Source organism: Panulirus ornatus, chromosome 17 (assembly GCF_036320965.1).
Source record: "Panulirus ornatus isolate Po-2019 chromosome 17, ASM3632096v1, whole genome shotgun sequence".
Classification (NCBI taxonomy): domain Eukaryota; kingdom Metazoa; phylum Arthropoda; class Malacostraca; order Decapoda; family Palinuridae; genus Panulirus; species Panulirus ornatus.
The window spans coordinates 27517543-27538619 of NC_092240.1; the positions used below are offsets into that span (position 1 = coordinate 27517543).

Genomic DNA, 21077 nt, shown 5'->3' on the forward strand with positions numbered 1-21077 from the left:
GCTCTGTACATGCCTTCACCCTCTCAATCAATACCCTCCCATATAATTTACCAGGAATACTCAACAAACTTATACCTCTGTAATTTGAGCACTCACTCTTATCCCCTTTGCCTTTGTACAATGGCACTATGCATGCATTCCGCCAATCCTCAGGCACTTCACCATGCGTCATACATACATAACATTTAACTCTATAAAATTATGTCTTTGCAATCTTAAGGGATTTATCAATGAAATACCTGGGATACTTTAACTTGGATCCAATAGAGCATATCTTCCCAAAATCAAGTTAAAGTTTCGTAGATCTTTCGTTGATAAATCCCTTCAGCTGGCAAAGAAATCATTTTATAGATCTAAGCCCAAACCTTCCCTTGATGCCAAGAATTTTTAAGGTTGCTTAAATCCTTTAATGTAAATGTAGCCTTCAGTAAAAACAATACAATAAAGCATACCTTAATCAAAAACTCACCAGGAAATTCTGCGGGCTGTGTTTACAGAATACCTTGTAAAAATTTCAATGTTTTATGTCGTGCAGACTGGTAGGGATCTTCATGCTAGACTTAAGCAACATAAATATAGTATAAGAACAGGACAAGTATCAGATGCTTTGTTTAACCATATTCAAAAATCATAACCACGGTATTGACTGGAGTAACGCTATTTCAGTTATCAACCGTAACTCCTTTACCAAGAGAAATATTATTGAATCTTCTATCATTAAATACACAAAGAACTGTAACACTAATTAGTGAAGGTCAATACAAACTGGATAGCTTTGTCGTATGCAAAATTTGTAAACAATTCCCTTTCCTGTCCAAATAATGAAAAATTTATGACAGGCATGATGCCAGACCCGAAAACCACCATCCGGAAACGTTTCTTTTTTTTTTTTTCAATGACGTCTTAGCTACGTGTCATCCTTGTATATCACCTGACTGTTGAAAAATCTTCTATCTCATTCTTGCATCTCCACTGATGATGTGATCATTACAAGAAAGCGCACTTGGGAACTTATCGTGTTTCATTTTCCTGTGGTTTTAATGTATATACTAAATCATGCGCACTACTGAGAGAAATTCTGTAATACAAATTCAGTTTTACTGCTCAGGTTGTTTTCTTAAGATGTAGTATACAACTACACTGACTAAACCCCCCCACAACACAACAACACGGGACAATGCCACACTCCTTGACCCTCCCCGGATCAGACCAGCCCCTCACCATCCCTGCCCTGCCCCCTGGTGATCTAGCAGTGGCCCACCGACTCTACTCGACCTCGCCAGACACACACTGGTGCCCACACTATCACCACTGATACAAATCGCCGCTTTGTTTTTTCTTTTTTACTCTCTCTCTCTCTCCAGCTCCCCAACCTTCTCCCCTCTCTCCAAGCCTTCTGAACCCTTCTCCCCTCCACTCCTCAGCTCACCCTTCCCTTACTCTCTCTCTCTCTCTCTCTCTCTCTCTCTCTCTCTCTCTCTCTCTCTCTCTCTCTCTCTCTCTCTGCCCTCCACTCCTGCAAGCTCTTATCGTCTCTACCCTCCGCATCCCTCTCACCTGTCCCTCGTCAGGCAAACCCTTCCTACCTCTCGCCCGCCCCATGAGTAAACATCCTCTACCCTTCACACAGTCCTCCTATACCTACGTACTTGTCCCCTCCTCTGCCTTGAATTTCCATCTCTCTCTCTCTCTCTCTCTCTCTCTCTCTCTCTCTCTCTCTCTCTCTCTCTCTCTCTCTCTCTCTCTCCCCAATTCGCAGGGGCCCACTCCTTCCCCTCCCCCGCCCACACGTAACTCAATAGAACTTTGACGAGCGGCACAATAAGATCTGAAGAAAATTTTCAGCCACTTACAGGTACAACGAAGACAACACCCCGAGCCCTGAAGTCTGGCCAGAGTCTTGGGCGAGCCACAGGGGCGTCGGGGAGGAACGGGAGGAGAAAAGTGTTCATGGAAGAGACTTGTGTGAGGATGTGCGACGCGTGTCGTGGTGGGGGAAAGGGAGTCAGATGGTAATGAGGGACATGGCTGAAGGGATGTGGTGGGTTGGTGGTGGGGGGGTGTGACTAAACCATGGTTCGTTCTCTCTCTCTCTCTCTCTCTCTCTCTCTCTCTCTCTCTCTCTCTCTCTCTCTCTCTCTCTCTCTCTCCACTCCAACTCGAGTCTCCCTCAGCGCTCCTGCAGACATCTACTCCCCCCCCCCACTTCTTCTTCTTCTCCTACTGCTCCATCCCTTCCCACCATCACCGTGGTAACCGCTGTGTCGGCAAAGATGTGGCGGGAGGTGTGGGTGGGGGGTGTGGGGGGTGTGGGGGGCGGGAGTGGGGGTGTGTGTGGGTGTGTGTGTGGGGTGTGTGTGGGGGGGTGGGGTGTGGGGGGCGGGAGTGGGTGTGTGTGTGGGGTGTGTGTGTGGGGTGTGTGTGGGGGTGTGTGGGGGGTGTGTGGGGGTGTGTGTGGGGGGTGGGGTGTGGGGGGCGGGAGTGGGGGTGTGTGTGGGGGTGTGTGGGGGTGTGTGGGGGTGTGTGTGGGGGTGTGTGTGGGGGGTGGGGGGTGTGGGGGGACGGGGGTGGGGGTGTGGGGGTGTGGGGGGACGGGTGTGGGGTGTGTGGGGGGGGGGGTTGTTATCAGCAGAACTCCGGATCCAGATTCACAAACCGAGATAATTTACTCTGACTCCCAGACTGAAGGTTCTGATCCGATTTGAGTCGGTCTGCGGACGGCTGGTGGTCGAAGCCCAACAGCGCCCCCCCCCCCCCCCCCCCCCCCCCCCCCCAGGTGGGACGGACCAGGCAAGATAAAAGGAAGAGAGAGGGTCTGGCGACGAGGACGTAGAAAACGGAGAAAGAATAAAAGGTTTATATAAGAAAAATGGGCAGGGGAAGGAGGGCTAGGACACGGAGGGAGGAAGAGGGACAGTCGGAGAAGGTTTTGATAAGCGAGACGGGAATGCTGCGGGGGCTTGGGAGAGCATTTCAAAGGGGGAGGCGGCAGGTGACGTGGTGGGAGGGAGGGAATAGAACGCGAAGACTGTGTGAGTGAGAGAGAGAGAGAGAGAGAGAGAGAGAGAGAGAGAGAGAGAGAGAGAGAGAGAGAGAGAGAGAGAGAGAGAGAGAGAGAGAGAGAGAGAGAGAGAGAGAGAGAGAGAGAGAGAGATGAAATGGGCTGGTGAATGATGGGATGCTATATAACGGGTCTAGAGAAGACAGGAGAAACCCAAGAGATGGAAAAAGGGGAGAGAGAAAAGGGCAGAGGGCGGGAAACAGGATCAGAAAGGGTGAGAAGAAGAGTTGTAGGGAACGTAAAAAAATGAGGAGAGTGTGGAGGAGAGTGTGGAGGAGAGTGTGTGAGGAGAGTGTGGAGGAGAGTGTGGAGGAGAGTGTGTGAGGAGAGTGTGGAGGAGAGTGTGGAGGAGAGTGTGTGAGGAGAGTGTGTGAGGAGAGTGTGGAGGAGAGTGTGGAGGAGAGTGTGGAGGAGAGTGTGGAGGAGAGTGTGGAGGAGAGTGTGGACGCCACTCTGGTGAGAGTTCATGAACATCAAGATACACGGAGTCACTTAGCTCCCGGGCAGACGTCTCCATCGTGTACAGTTGTACGTCCCGTGAGTACAGTGCTGTGCGATTAATCGTATGGCTAATACGCCCAGGTACAGGTGTGTGCCGTCTCTCACGTGTGTGGCTGTATGGCTCGTTCATATGTTCTGTTGTGTGGGTGTGTCCGGGCGAGGGAGGTCACCCACTCCGAGCCTCATTCACCATCGGTTTCTATCACTATCACCGAGGCTTCTTCCTTCTATGACATCCTTATGTTCACGACGCATTTCCTTCCTCCGTCTGCCTCGAACGAATGAAATAACCCACGAGGACAAGTCTCGTTACATAAGTACTGAAGTACAACGAACTTGGCCGGGTTCCCGACACACGGCAGCAGATATAACAAAGCTGCTATGTTGAGGCTGGACGGAAGCTTGGCTAGTATATGGAGACTGTTAAAAGACTGGCTTAAGAAGACCGTTCACGGTCCGGTCTGCGGTGACTGTCAGGGAACTGGCTTTGACAGACTGTCATATGACTGGCATACGGTGCCTGTTAAGTAACCGTGTAGTCACTCATTAATGAGACAAGATGCATACATGAACTACGATGCGCACCAACCACAACCACAACCACAGCAGCGCTACTACAACAAACCCGGGCAGATAAGGGAGGGCGGAGCCGCCACGACTCCGGGTCAGACCCTCAGAGAAGCCCACACAGAGAGAGAGAGAGGATCCTGACACGACGGATCCAACTACAGATCCTACCACCGTCCTGGAGGACCGTCCAGCGGCGTGCCTCTCCTCCCTCCCTCCCTGCCTCCCTCCCTGGCAGCCTCCCTCCCTGCCTCGCTAGGGACCTACTACATAATGTTCTTGCCTGTAGTCCGGCACTCGCCTACCCTACATAAGGATGACCCATGATGCCCTTATTCATCCACGACCCCGAGGCACACACAACCTGCGTCACTCCCCCCACCCTCCCCCCCACCCACCCACCCCCTTCTTCATTTCACAAAAAAATAAGCAAAACAATCTTATTTTCTTCACTACGATGCAGTGTTGTACGATGAGGCAAGACTGAGACGTTAACAGATAATAATGACAGTGGATGAGAAAGGGAGTAAGACACAGATGAGTAACAAGTTTACATAATCACAGAGGGACTGCAAGGTAGGAGCAAGATATGTATACATAGTAAAGCAGAATATAATAAGAGTATTTTTTGAGAAAATAAAGATGAGAGGAATATCTAAAGCGAGAAAATAAAGATGAGAGGAATATCTAAAGCGAGAAAATAAAGATGAGAGGAATATCTAAAGCGAGAAAATAAAGATGAGAGGAATATCTAAAGCGAGAAAATAAAGATGAGAGGAATATCTAAAGCGAGAAAATAAAGATGAGAGGAATATCTAAAGCGAGAAAATAAAGATGAGAGGAATATCTAAAGCGAGAAAATAAAGATGAGAGGAATATCTAAAGTGAGAAAATAAAGATGAGAGGAATATCTAAAGTGAGAAAATAAAGATGAGAGGAATATCTAAAGTGAGAAAATAAAGATGAGAGGAATATCTAAAGTGAGAAAATAAAGATGAGAGGAATATCTAAAGCGAGAAAGAGACGTTGTTAATCTGAGAAAGACAAACGGTAACCAATCACTTGGGGGATATCAACTCTAGGCAGAAACACTGATAATAATAATAAGATGATGAGAAAATGAACGATACATTTACGATATGGAAGAGGGCGCTCATTTATGACGGAGGAAATGGAGAGACTCGCGGACACCATGAGGAGCTAAATGAGGCAGACGGTGACGTAACCAGACCAACCATGTCCCGTGTTGTTCACCTCCCGTCATAAATGAGACGTGTCTGGCTCCCCCCCCTTGAGTACGACGACACAAACCTTGGTTATGCCGGTACGACTCTTGAGTACGACTGCACGACCCTTGACTAAGACGGCACGACCCTTGAGTAAGACGGCACGATCCTTAAGTACAACGGCACGACCCTTGAGTACAACGGCACGACCCTTGAGTACAACGGTTGACCCTGGTTGACCCTTGAGTACAACGGTTGACCCTTGAGTACGACAGTTGACCCTTGAGTACGACGGTTGACCCTTGAGTACGACGGTTGACCCTTGAGTACGACGGCACGGCACGACCATTGAGTACAACGGTACGACCCTTGAGTACGACGGTTAACCCTTGAGTACTACGGCACAACCCTTGAGTACGACGGCACGACCCCTGAGCTTGATAACACGACCCTTGGGTATGATGGTGTGCCTAAGGGTCGTACCGTCATGCTCAGAGGTCGTAACTTGGTGTTACAGGAGTCGTACCATCGTGCTGAAATCTTCGCACCGTCGCAATCAAGTGTTCAGAAATACCTGCATCACTCCAACGTCAACCATCCCTGGCAGTGTGTCGCATCCTTGAGGACATTAAGGACGAGAGAGAGAGAGAGAGAGAGAGAGAGAGAGAGAGAGAGAGAGAGAGAGAGAGAGAGAGAGAGAGAGAGAGAGAGAGAGAGAAGGGTGATAGTTACGTTAACTGATCTATGTTATAAGGTGAGTTGAAGGTAATCTGGCATGACGACGTCCCCGGAGGTCTTGTCGAAGTAGTGGACCACATCCGACGATGGTCTGCTGGCATATTTGGAAGACCACCGTCTATGGTCTTCTACGGGGGTGTTTGTGATTCCTCCATTCCTATGACACAGATGACGGAGGTGGTTCATGAGTTTGTTGGTCGTTCTTAACCCTCCGTTTTCTTTCTCTTACTCATCCCTCTCTTCTGTATTTTTCTCGTGTTCTTAACTCTCTCTCTCTCTCTTTCTCCATATCGTTATCACTAATAGTGCTGTTCACCATATCATGATCATCTATATATGCTTTTCTTGGCTTAGTATGATCTTTATTTCAACAATCCGCTTCGTCTACCCGTGCTTTAAGTTACCCTTGGGAAACTAAAGTTAAAAATGCTGTTTCCCTTAAGTGTCAACATTGTGGAGAATAATGTTTACTCGACGTAAATCATCATGACACGATACGTGATCAAAACAACAACTACATAATGTCACAAACATATGTTGCAGCTTCACCTCCATCGACCAGCAGCCCATAACACAACGTCACTCCCTATCCACTGATCCACAACCCAACGTCATCCATATCCACCCATCCTTAACCCAACGTTACCTCCATCCACCCACCTACAACCCCCAGCCTTCAACATAACATCTACAACAGTTGTGGTTAAGACCACAGTGACGCTACCCCGACACGAGGGTACAACATAGTGCCTGTCCTGCAAGCGTGCAAGCGATGTGAGCTCGACCCCCCCACGCCTGGCAGAGACCAGGTGTGTCCCCCGACCGACAGGTGTGGATAATGTAAGACCCCGGCACTTGCATGAACAACATGACGTGGCTTTAACACAGGCCTACCAGTGACGGCGGACAGGGGATGGTATAGACGGGAGAGCAGGAAGAGGGTGTGGGATGGTCGAGATGGACGGGAGAGGAGGAGGAGGGTGTGGGATGGTCGAGATGGACGAGAGAGGAGGAGGAAGGTGTGGGATGGAGATAAGGATGTCTGATGTAGCCTCACTAGAGGAGACACAGAGGCAGGAGTGACTGGCAAATGGACCTCACGAATGAGGTGTATGTAAGGTCACGTCAGAGTGAGCGTCTCTGACGAGGGAAGCCTCTGTTAAAAGCCGGCTACGAACAATTCAGATATTGTAGTTTATATTCAGAAAACATTGACTGCAGGACCAACTGAACGTTATAACCCTGTGGCTCGCCGGTACCAACAAGTGGTCAAGGACCATCGGTTCGATACCCATACACGGCCAACATCATCCACGGACAATCTATTACACCTGATGATGTCATTACTCTTCAATCCACGAATCGCCAGATATCACACATGGGCACAGTTGCATGCAATATCTTCTCTCGTGTTGCTTGTCGGGAGCTGGAACCACACAGAGGCAAAGTGTTGCCGGCATCGCATTACCACCTCGCTGATTACCTTCATTTTCGCCTAATGTAACTGCAAATGACGTTATTGCCATCACCGATCCATCCGAGCAGCTATCGAACAAGGAGAGGCAGCGTGTACCCCAGTGTTTGGTAGATTGTCGGGAGGAGGAGAATGTTTCTGATCGTCAGCGTCTGAGAATGACTCTGGGTCTCATTACTCACACACGACTGTGTCTCACACAAGTTAAGGGATGAGGATGACAAGTTTTCCTTCTGCCAATAATTTCTGATAATGGTCATCAAAAAAGATGAATTCAATCGAGGTCTCTAAAAGACCGTAATGTGGCTTACTGACATCACATTGCTGTCAATAGAGAGAGAGAAATCGGTTAATTATGCACCAAAAACAACAAGAATGCTATCTCATTTTTTCCCCTTAATCTGTAAATGTGTGACGAGTGCAGCTGTTGGCGCCCTGGTGGAGAGTGACGCCACATTACCTCTGCTCCCGCAAGATGAACAGTGGTAACACCACACACCGCACCACCTGGGGAGGTGAGGCAGACCCTTCTGGGGGTGAGGTGAGGCAGACCCTCCTGAAGGTGAGGTCAGGCAGACCCTCCTGAAGGTGAGGTCAGGCAGACCCTCCTGAAGGTGAGGTGAGGCAGACCCTCCTGAAGGTGAGGTCAGGCAGATCCTCCTGAAGGTGAGGTGAGGCAGACCCTCCTGAAGGTGAGGTGAGGCAGACCCTCCTGAAGATGAGGTTAGGCAGACCCTCCTGAAGGTGAGGTGAGGCAGACCCTTCTGGGGGTGAGGTGAGGCAGACCCTCCTGAAGGTGAGGTCAGGCAGACCCTCCTGAAGGTGAGGTGAGGCAGACCCTCCTGAAGATGAGGTTAGGCAGACCCTCCTGAAGGTGAGGTTAGGCAGATCCTCCTGAAGGTGAGGTCAGGCAGACCCTCCTGAAGGTGAGGTCAGGCAGACCCTCCTGAAGATGAGGTGAGGCAGACCCTCCCGGAGGTAAGGCAGCCCGAGGCCATCTTCCTGAGACTCACTCCCACACTTGTGATGTAATCCTGCGTCTCAAGTGTAAACACATGTGTCCTCCTAATACAACAATTAATATTTCCACCAAAAAATTAGTATCATCAGTACAAACATCACTGTTGACAGATGTCTCCATAAGGAAGGCTTTCACGTCGACACTCGCTACACCTCACAGCAAAAGCAGATGTACTCTTCCCAACATCTGTATCGGCAGATGCATCCATGAGTACAGGTGGTATTCATCGTTCAGCTCTAACACCAGAATCCTCATTAAAGGGTATTCACCAAAAACAACGGTCAGACGCGATCAAATATCAGAACCATCGAACATTCTCTCAGGGGGATTAAAATGCACATGCGTCCTGGCAACAGTTACAATCAACAGATGTGCTGGCCGAGAACTGCAATCAACGTGAGAATCATCACACGTGCTGGACAAAGATTAGAACCCATGTATACACACGTCAGATATGTTGTATGATATAAATCTAGCCGACGTGAGGAGAGGGAGGGAGGGTCAAGGGCAGAGGCTGTGACCCCGAGGTGACGTTAACACACCAAAGTGACCAGGATGTGTTTACCATTAGCAGGGTTATCCCGTGAGCACAGGCGGGTGTGCAGTGGGCATCAGATATACAAACATGTGTAGAATTACGCGATGAAAGACATCCATCATACCAAAGCTGTTCTGTACACCTCCTGGCCTCACGTACCCGACCAGCACCCACACAGCCACACACGACTGACTGCCTCACCCTCCCTGATCCTGGGTTCAGACCCAAGCGGGATAGATTGCGCAACAGAAAAGCCTCCTACACAGCCACACCTGCTCCAGGTGTTGACTCTAAGGCTCCAAAGGGGAAAAAATATAGAAGCTAAAAGTAACCATCCATCATGCTAGATTAGACAGCACGGATCCATCTACATAAACAAAGAGGCGGGGTTGCCTCCCGCCTGTGAGAAGGTTCTCCCTATGGGGGTTGCTTCGTCCGAGGCAGAAGGTTTGCCTATGGCAAGGTCTCCAAACTATCTCCTTCGAGACTAAAGTGATACTTTTTTTTCCTACTATCAAACTCTGTCGTCTACTCCGGTCAACTGGTGGCGTCAGAGTAAACTGGACTTGCTGCAAAACCAACATTCTTCCTGGGAAAAGCGGAAAACCAAAATGCGTCGATGGAACGGCAAAGAATTCACCTAAAAGAAAACTAGTCGAGAAACTCTGGCGATGAGTCTCTAGAACACCAGCGCAATTTCTGTCGTTTTTCTGCTGGGCACTGAAAGACCACTGATGAAAAATGCTCTGAATATTAGTTTTCATTTTGTTTCCGGTATGGGAGGAGGAGGAGGAGGAGGAGGAGGAGGAGGAGGAGGAGGAGGAGGAGGAGGAGGAGGAGGGAGGGGTGAATATTCTTGGGTGTGCGTGTGTGTGGGTACCGAAATACTGGTGCTATAGTTGCAATAGGATCGTGGGCAGTGTGGGTGTGTTAAGTGAGTGGGGCATGTGACTGTGGGTAATGCTGTGTTGTACTGTTGTACAGTAAGGGGTTGTGGTGGCCATGTGAGGACTGTTCCAAGTAGTGTAGGTTTATGAGGAGAGGTGCTGTAAGCAGTGTGGGCTGGTGTCTGTGTGAGTCAGAGCATGCAAAGCTGTTTTTGTGTAGCGTGGGACTATTCATGACATGTGTCTGGTATGTGAAGGTGTATGTGCCTGGTGTAGGTCGTGTGCATGCGTCTACCTATGGCCGTGTGGGTATGTTGTGGCCGTAATGCGTGTGTATTTCTGAACAATGCAAGTAACTAGTTTTAGATGTTATTTAAGTACGTGATTTATGACAGGCATGTGATTGTGTACAGTTTATCAAACGACCTATTTGTACATCTATCTGCATACTACAGGAGGAGAGTTATACACTCTGCCGGCACTTAACAGTTTCATCGTTCGGCCAATCCCAACCATCAACCATTCTTACATCAAAACAGTTCCTCGTTACGTCATTCATAACAAGCTTCTTCTTAGCCTCCAGTAATGACCTTTGGTCATCTAGCATTGTTCTCATGAACTCCTCATGGTCGACGTCATCCAACCGAGTCAGAAACATGGAAGCTGTCGTCAGGTCACGCCTTTCTCTTCTCTCGTCCATGATGGACATAATTGTAGCCAACAGGCTCTCATTCTAGCTTAGCTCTTTATTCAAGTCCATCTTGGTTGCTCTTCACTATATCTTCATGCTGATTTAGGTCCAGCGACCATATTTGAGGGGAATATTCTAGTACTGGTCTGACATACGTTGTGGATAGCTTACCAAATATTTCCGTGACCATAAACTCGAAAGCGATTCTAATACCTGCCAGCAGGAGACAGTTTGCCTTTTTCACATCTATTCTCCCAATATGAAGACCTTGTGACGTGCAAGGCACAATATACACTCTTCGATCTCTTTCACACATAGATTGCTGTGGCTTTTTTTTTTTACCACTAAGTAATACTCGTGCCGGAGCTTTGTTTCACTGCGTCCCGTCCTTATCACTTTAGGCACTTATGCGGACGGACTTTCATCACCCACTTGCCAGTCCAACTTTGGAGTTCGTCCCCGCCCGCCCCACTGTCACTTGACGCACTCATGGTTATTCATGACCAATCAATAGTACTTTATCATCACGTAGAGAGGCGTGATCTACTGCTTTCACTGTCCCCTCCTGATTGTCACTTCGTTGTTATAAGTGTATATTTGCCCCGGGGCATCAAAATTCTCTTGGGGGGGGGGGGCTATATATTACCCATATTACAAGGCACTTGCTATCCTAGTTATTCCTTCCACGATGCACCACTACAGCACCTTCTGAAAATTAAGGTTGACCCTTAGTAGGATGGGAGATTCCTCCTCACTGGTCTTCCTCCAGCCGGGCTATTGTGTAACTCTCCGGACAGATCAAGTAAGATTTCATCTTTTTATTATATATTTGGTCCACAATCTAAAAATAATAGGTGCATCAAACCTAATTGGATCCTTGAATTCCACCTCTGAACCATTAAATACGAGTTCATGTGTATCTATATCCATTACATTGGGTCTCAGGTCACTCAGTATTCCTCAACTCTGCGACAGTAGTGAGGCTGCTCAGCCCTCCTCACTCGTGTGGTCTCCAGTGCTTTACCCTTCTCTCTCTCTCTCTCTCTCTCTCTCTCTCTCTCTCTCTCTCTCTCTCTCTCTCTCTCTCTCTCTCTCTCTCTCTCTCTCTCTCTGCCCTAGGTGTATTACTCCAAATGATTATCCTCACTGAGTTCTATCCTGTTCCTAAGTTTCTTTGTATGCCTAAGTGCCTCCTGGTTAGAGGACTTCAAATCGAATACAACCATTACCAGTTATAGTCAAAACATTCAGCCATGTAACGTGATATGACGGCAACCTTTTCTTATAGGACCCACGACAGGGGATGTTTGGGGTGAGAACTAAAGCCAGAACAGCTACTGTGGAGGCTAAGCAGGTCACTGTTATCCAGCTTCCTCCAGTCTCTGGTCCCTCGCCGATACTGAATGTTTTCTTCTTAACCATGTGAGTCAGGACCCGATACGTTATCTAACGACCGCAAATTAAAGGGCATTGAAACCTAAGAAGCCGGTGAACATATTACTGACTAAAGCTACCACTAAGTGATTCCCAAGCATCGCCAAGAGATCTCACATACCAAAAAGGTTATCAAAACAGAGCTTCTGAGTACCGACGGATCACCTGGCTAATAAAATATAGCCGAGGAACTTACCTCAAGGTGGTTCATATTGTCATATGAAGCTTGAAACTGATCCAAACGATGATCTAAATCAACTAGAATAATCAAAGGTATTCCATGCTCATTTTGACAGTCATCAGACATTTTTAGACACCGTCCAATCCATCTCATTTTGACAGTCATCAGACATTCTCAGACACCGTCCAATCCATCTCTGATATCATCCAAAGTTCTCAAATACTTTCAAGTGATTGTCCATACCATCAGATGACCATATATACTCATAGGTACGCCAGAAACGCCAATCGACCTACCCCACCAAAAACATTTTCCTGAGTCGAACTTTTCCCCGAGTGGATGCTCGGGTTAATCCACTGGAGATCTACATATCCGCAGTTAGAGCAACCTCACATGTTCTACTGCAGTGACCAGCTGTTGCTCCTCCACCCGCAGGGAGTCGGGTGTATACAATGAAAGGGAGATGAGGGAGTGTGGCCAGAACGGCAGGAGGTTGGGTGGGGAAGGAAGGTAGCGGGTACACAGGTAAACGCAGATGAAGTGGGAAAGGAAGGGACAGAAGCAAATGTGGTGATAGTGGGATGGACAATAGATGGGATGGTGGAGAGACGAAGATGGATGTAGAACAGAAAGGATCAGAAGGAAGGACAAGGAAGTGGAGTATGTTTTTTTTTTTTTTTTTTTTTTTTTTTTGGGGGGGGGGGGTAATTAGTAGCGTATTTCTGTGTCCACCCGTCTGTGTCTACATCTTTTGTGTCTATGTACATACGTATAGCTCTTTCCTTACTCGCGCGCGCGTGCGTGTGTGTGTGTGTGTGTGTGTGTGTGTGTGTGTGACTATGTTCCATGCCCGAACGTACGTGTGTAAGGCAGTGATACCCTCACACCTGACACTACTCCATATGTCTCGAAATTGAGGAAAGGTACATTACCGCACAGGTACGTTGCCTAATACAGTATTACGATACAACTGTATTGTTACTGTCTACCGAAATGTATAGAGTAATGCAGCCGAAAGAGGTGAACTGCCTTTTTTTGTGTGTGTTAGACGGTGAATATGATTTTCCCAAGCACGTTTCGTGTGGTCTGGGATAATGCATTACCTCCAAGCTGATAAAACTGAACGATCCAAAACCTACCTCATAATGTGTGCGGGTAAGAGGGACCCCCCCAACCTGTCACCTGCAGCTTAACCCCGGATTTACATACATCGCTTCTCATATTTATCATCATCGTTTTTGAACCATTTTGTTACGACGAAAATCACCGATTCAGAAAGACTGCTGAAGTCACAGCCTTCAGGCTTGTTTAGGCACTTCAGGGTCTTTGGGGAATACTGAAATCTGTTATAAACTATTTTCATTACCTGTAAGGCAGGGAAGGGATTCTGTGTCTGTGTGTGTGTGCGTGTGTGTGTGTGTGTGTGTGTGTGTGTGTGTGTGTGTGTGTGTGTGTGTGTGTGTGACGTGGTCGGAGGGGAGTCCGGCCGTAACGTGAACATTAGGTTTATTATTTAGTCACATCACATCCGGGCACATTTCTCTCTCCATATATAACACTTGGCTGACGTAGTGCCGGCCGGGATGGTCGACTGTAAGAACGAATCTGTTATGCCACGAAGCGACGGACGTGGAGACAAGACAGCAGACGGACCTGCTCCCTCCTGCAGTCAGCGTCTGACTGACGGTGACCGACTCGGTGGTTGGCACTGTCTCAAGACACCACAGATTCCAAAGGTTATAACACCACGTAACGATGGTACTGGTTCACACGCGTTCTACCGCCTGCAGTCCTGGCCGGACCATAAATAGATCGGTGTCGCGATCACTAAGTCATGAACTAAGGCATGAGCTAAGTCATGAACTAAGTCATGAGCTAAGTCATGAACTAAGTCATGAACTAAGTCATGAGATAAGTCATGAACTAAGTCATGAACTAAGTCAAGAGCTAAGTCATTAACTAAGTCATGAACTAAGTCATGAGCTAAGTCATGAACTAAGTCAGGAACTAAGTCATGAGATAAGTCTTGAACTAAGGCATGACTAAGTCATTAACTAAGTCATGAACTAAGTCATGAACTAAGTCATGAACTAAGTCATTAACTAAGTCATTAACTAAGTCATGAACTAAGTCATGAAGAGTTGAGAGATAGATTCATGCCTGTTTTTCCTTACTGTGTCCTTCACTATAACTACACTTACGAACTCGTCACTCCGTTCCCCCATATAATTTCCTGTCGTCTTTACTATCCCTTTCCTCTGTTTCCCTTAGCCTGACGTCCCGTTTCCCTCAGCCTGACGTCCAGTTTCCCTCAGCCTGACGTCCTGTTTCCCTCAGCCTGACGTCCTGTTTCCCTCAGCCTGACGTCCCGTTTCCCTCAGCCTGACGTCCTGTTTCCCTCAGCCTGACGTCTCTTTCCCTCAGCCTGACGCCCTGTTTCCCTCAGCCTGACGTTCTGTTTCCCTCAGCCTGACGTACTGTTTCCCTCAGCCTGACGTACTGTTTCCCTCAGCCTGACGTACTGTTTCCCTCAGCCTGACGTACTGTTTCCCTCAGCCTGACGTCCTGTTTCCCTCAGCCTGACGTACTGTTTCCCTCAGCCTGACGTACTGTTTCCCTCAGCCTGACGTTCTGTTTCCCTAAGCCTGACGTACTGTTTCCCTCAGCCTGACGTACTGTTTCCCTCAGCCTGACGTCCTGTTTCCCTCAGCCTGACGTCCTGTTTCCCTCAGCCTGACGTACTGTTTCCCTCAGCCTGACGTCCTGTTTCCCTCAGCCTGACGTACTGTTTCCCTCAGCCTGACGTCCTGTTTCCCTCAGCCTGACGTCCTGTTTCCCTCAGCCTGACGTACTGTTTCCCTCAGCCTGACGTCCTGTTTCCCTCAGCCTGACGTACTGTTTCCCTCAGCCTGACGTCCTGTTCTTTTACTGACCATTTGCTCCAGGTGGCTATGTCCACTGGTGTGGGATTGTCACTCATTTGTCCACAACTTTTATTCCATTTTCCTCTTCTTCCCATTCTTTATCTCCTTTCATTCATCCATTGCTTTCATATTCCTCAATACTGCCGGCTAACTGTTGTGTCAGCTGTATCTCCTTCACAGCACCGCCATATCCTCTTCCTGTACCCCACCAAATGTTTCCAAAAAAAGATATCTAGGTTTGTGTAGTTTCCATGGCCGTAACTCTTCTTCGACCGAAGCTTATACCTTCTGGTCTCCTTTCCGTGTCCTCCCTCACCACGCGCTCATGCGATACACAATCACTTTTTCGAAGGGGTGCATTACATCTGATGTTATCATTTTCAATGCTCTCAATACGCAAGGATGATCCATCCAGCACTGAAGACCTAGTACCTCTGACTCCATTGTGCACACCAATATATTGATAAGGTCTACCTTTTCGTCCATGAGATTTGAAGTATTCCCAGCCGATCTCTCTAACAATTCTAATTCCACATCATTCCACTTTAACCATCCCTGGGGAGCGGGTGTCTCATTGCCTCCTGAACCATCAGGACTCTGTCTTCATTGTGTCGTTGTATTGCAGTCCTGGATACTTGAATATTCTCCGGAAGACGGTTAATTATCAACGTGCTTATGCAAGGCAGGTCTTCCCTGTTAATAGTTTGCCAAATACGTGTTTTTTTTTTTTCTTCCCCTGATGAATCATCCATTAACATTTCTCGAAACTTTAAGTCGGCCTTATCAAAGAGAGTCAACACCTCCCTCGTCTGTCTTCTCTCTCACTCACTTTCACTCCTAGGTATAGTGTACCTGTACCAGCATCATTACCGGTACCGGTACCGATAATGGTGCCGGTACCATTACCGGTACCGGCACCATTATCGGTACTGGCATCATTACCAGTACCGGCACCATTACCGGTACCGGCACTATTACCGGTACCGGTAGCGCTAATATTCATTCCTCCGGCTGAACTCCTCTTTAACGTTTGATTTGTCATTACTTTTAATTACGCTCCTTCTTTATTGTTTATTCACTGTATCTTTGTTAATCTTTATCATAAAATAACCAGGAAAAAATATCGGTAAAGAATATTTGGTGTCTTTAATGAGTGTGTCGATTGCAGACATCTCACCTTAACATTCGGCGTCTCTACACACACTTGAATTTTCCAAAGACCACGTTAATTCCTGTGAGACAAAGTACATCCCGGGCCTCTATGATATCTCCTATCTCCCATTATCAGCAGTGTAGGCTTGTAGAGACTGTAGTCTCTCCCTCTCGTCTCTTTAGACAAGACCTGATCGTGAGTAGTTCAACCCACACTCTGTGTAGGGAATTAGCCCTCAGTGGCCTCCAGACAGGCAATGCTGTGGTGTGACCGTGAGGTCGTATGCATATAAGAGGACTTCTGTACTCTGTTCTGCAGGAAGTAAATGAAGGTCATGAAGGAGGAGACGGGAGAGGGTTGGAGGAAGAAGTGCTCACTGGGGAACTCCACTGTAGAGCGTATGAGTTTCAGGGGCGAAGCCTTTATTAGTGGGTATGACATGACGGCCAGCTATGAAGTTGGCTAACGACCTTTTTTCCTCAGTGTTGTGGAGGGTGGTGTCAAGTATCGACTGCACATGGATGTGTATGGATGTGTATGAAGTGTCAAATGCTTTGTTGATGTCTAAGACCACTAATACAGGGGGGAGGGGGGGTAGCAACCATCCAGGATACGCTGCGTAAGGTTCACTGTGTCGTTTAGTCGTGGAGCAATGGGATCTGAAGCCATGCTGTATCGGTGACAGTGGGGTAGCTTGCCTGATTCTGTTGTGGATCAGTTTTTCAAACAGGATGGAAAGTGAAGACACAAGTGATAACCGGACGGTAGGATGAACGGCAGAGGAAGGGAGAGTGGAGTGGTCCTTAACTCTGATGACACGCTTCCAGACGTCATGGCTTTTGCTGTGTAGCCGGGAGGAGTGTTTCCTGTGTAGCCGGGAGGAGTGTTTGCTGTGTAGCCGGGAGGAGTGTTTGCTGTGTAGCCGGGAGGAGTGTTTGCTGTGTGGCCGGGAGGAGTGTTTGCTGTGTAGCCGGGTGGAGTGTTTGCTGTGTAGCCGGGAGGAGTGTTTGCTGTGTAGCCGGGAGGAGTGTTTTCAAGATGTCTGTAAGATCTTGGAAGGTAAGAGTGGCGAAGTAGCTTATGTGAGAGTGTGACATATTGTCAGAACCTGTTGCATGAGACCTCTTTAAGGTTATATTTATCACATGCCCCGATTCAATCCACTGACAGCACGTCAACCCCGGTATACCACATCGCTCCAATTCACTCTATTCTTTGCCCTCCTTTCACCCTCCTGCATGTTCAGGCCCCGATCACACAAAATCTTTTTCACTCCATCTTTCCACCTCCAATTTGGTCTCCCTCTTCTCCTCGTTCCCTCCACCTCCGACACATATATCCTCTTGGTCAATCTTTCCTCACTCATTCTCTCCATGTGCCCAAACCATTTCAAAACACCCTCTTCTGCTCTCTCAACCGCGCTCTTTTTATTTCCACACATCTCTCTTACCCTTACGTTACTTACTCGATCAAACCACCTCACACCACACATTGTCCTCAAACATCTCATTTCCAGCACATCCATCCTCCTGCGCACAACTCTATCCATAGCCCACGCCTCGCAACCATACAACATTGTTGGAACCACTATTCCTTCAAACATACCCATTTTTGCTTTCCGAGATAATGTTCTCGACTTCCACACATTCTTCAAGGCTCCCAGAATTTTCGCCCCCTCCCCCACCCTATATATATATATATATATATATATATATATGGGAGCGGGGGGCGGGAAATCCTCCCCTCTCATTTTTTTTTTCCAAAAAAAGGAACAGAGAAGGGGGCCAGGTGAGGATATTCCCTCAAAGGCCCAGTCCTCTGTTCTTAACGCTACCTCGCTAATGCGGGAAATGGCGAATAGTATGAAAGAAAAGATATATATATATATATATATATATATATATATATATATATATATATATATATATATATATATATATATATATATATATATATTCTCTCTCTCTCTCTCTCTCTCTCTCTCTCTCTCTCTCTCTCTCTCTCTCTCTCTCTCTCTCTCTCTTCATAACGCAGTGAGGCGAGGCTCGGGCGCCCCCACTCTTGCCCCGGCGCCTCAGGCTTGCCACCCCCACACCACCACCTTCGACGGGTAAAACATGAAAATCTCATCAGAGCGGAACTTTGCGTCGTCCGTACGAGCTTTTATTCCCCAGCGACGCTGCTCTACAGTACTAGCAACTCTCCTTTAATGTCCAGTCTTATGTATAATACCCACTTCTCCTGGCTACAGTAAGTGACGCTCCTAAACACAAAGAGACACTTCTTTCTGCTCTACATTTCTCTCATCTACGGCGGGAATTCTCTCATTCATATTACACCTTTCATTTGTAATGGCTACCCATAAGCATGAGGCTTCATCGTCAAACTCTCTCGTACAGTACAACAGAATAGCTCAACCGAGGGACAGTAGTGAGTACAGTGGTAGTGAGAGATATACTCCTCTCGTAATGATCATATGGGGTGTAAGACCCGTGTGTGCGTGTGATCACAGCTACCTCCCTCATGCGTCCGTCTGACAACATCTAATGTATACACGGCAACTATGACAGGACCCTGAGCTATGCCACGGTCTTGTGTTTCCACGATCAGCAGCACTCCTCACTGGCTACTCTACTGGTGTCGTGGTGTCCATATGTGTAGCATCAGATGAAACTAACCAACAACATACACCTCTACAGGCCTATGAACTTCAAGTCAGTTCACTTTGAAATGCTGTGAAATCGTAGCCAATTTCTGTGCTACTGTGTGATAAATGTCTATGAATATCTTTAAACATATTGCTCTCTCTCTGTAGTTTCACCTGGTAAGTCTTCGACCCTTGAGCGAGAGAGATGTTGAGGGAATGTGTCACCCTAATGACTAGAATCTCCACATCCTTATGCACATTCAAAACCAGGTTTACAACAGCACGTCCACGTCTGCATCTACACCCCGCACGTCCTCGTACGTGCGTCCACACCCCAGCCTTGCTCACACACACACACACACACACACACACACACACACACCCACGCCACGCCTGGTACATACACTCATAAACCCTAGGCACACCATCACCTACACTCCCAGTCCATACGTTTACCGCAACATCAAGACCCGTGCCCTCACCCACACCTATACATAGACTCACATTATACCCACAACTTCATCTTGGCACACACCCACACACATATCCTAGGCTATACCCACACTCGTACCCACGTAATAGGCTACATGCACGCCCACGCCCACACTGACGCAGAGTTTGTTCCGGCAGACGAGCCGCTGTCGCCGCCCATGATCGTGGGGGCGCGGGAGGTGTACGAGAGCGAGGACGACATCAAACTCCGGTGTCAGCCCGAGAAGTTCCCGGCGTCCGGACCCACACCCTCCATCACCTGGTACCTCCAGGGTCGCCCGGTGAGTGTCACCCTCCCTCCATCACCTGGTACCTCCAGGGTCGCCCGGTGAGTGACACCCTCCCTCCATCACCTGGTACCTCCAGGGTCGCCCGGTGAGTGACACCCTCCCTCCATCACTTGGTACCTCCAGGGTCGCCCGGTGAGTGACACCCTCCCTCCATCACCTGGTACCTCCAGGGTCGCCCGGTGAGTGAGGAAGGAGCAAGACTCCCTCATGCTTCGCCTACTCACGCAGGGGGCGGGAGGAGCCGATGCTTCACGCCCAACCTCAGATTTTACCTGACGGGCGGTCGTCTGATACTAGGGCTGTGTGTTAGGGCGCCTCCCATCCCCTGCCCCTGACCTGTTTCCCTCAGGGCCTCCTCCCCTGGTGAGTGGGGTGGGGAGAGAGGTCAATATATTGTGTCTTGTTGTTGTTAACTCTGACCCCCTGTATACACATCTTGTGTATACTGGTGCTGACTCTGACCCCCTGTATACACACTTAGTGTATACTGGTGCTCACTGACCTCTGTATACACACCTAGTGTATACTGGTGCTGACTGACCTCTGTATACACACCTAGTGTATACTGGTGCTGACTGACCTCTGTATACACACCTAGTGTATACAGGTGCTGACTGACCCCTGTATACACACCTAGTGTATACTGGTGCTGACTCTGACCCCTGTATACAACACATGGTGTAGACTGACGTTGCCTGCGACCATGGTATACGCACACATGGCGTGGGGAAGCAATCAGAAACTTCCGCAAGCAAGATGTAAGACAGAGTGACAGATAAGGCATTCTTATCATATCTTCCAATATAATCTCCACTGACCTCGGTTTCACCGTTCCATTTGACCTTCAGCCTCACGATGGTAGAGTCTTGTATAATAAGCCTCCCCGCTGCTGGACTAACCAGCCTCAAGCAGACTTTGTAAGCCTCTTCTTCATCCCCAGACCGGAGACCACACAGGTCTGGAATTTCAATTTCCGACGTGGATGATGGTCACTTGGGACCAGGTCTGGGATTCGAAGTGGGGATCCTGGGACGCTCGAAGCCACAGACATGAATAGCAGTTTGTGCATTGTTGTGCAACGGGGAGACAGCCTCAGCCAACATTCCCGGCCATATCGCATTGATGAACTGGCGCATTTTTCTGTATATCAGGCGGTGGGATGATGATCACACGAGACTGCTGCTTTACGCGGTGTTGCAGTTGATCATCGGAATCTTTGCGACATGCCGGATAATGATAAGGGGCCACGATC

General features: G+C 48.2%; 1 protein-coding gene across 1 annotated transcript in view; it reads left to right on the plus strand.

Moving 5' to 3' along the window:
- Positions 1–21077, plus strand: part of LOC139754656 (uncharacterized) — a 200181-nt gene that overhangs the window by 140282 nt on the left and 38822 nt on the right. Inside the window, exon 5 of the mRNA XM_071672188.1 lies at positions 19674–19816. Within this exon, the coding sequence (XP_071528289.1) occupies positions 19674–19816 (143 nt within the window). The remainder of the gene's footprint in view (positions 1–19673; positions 19817–21077) is intronic.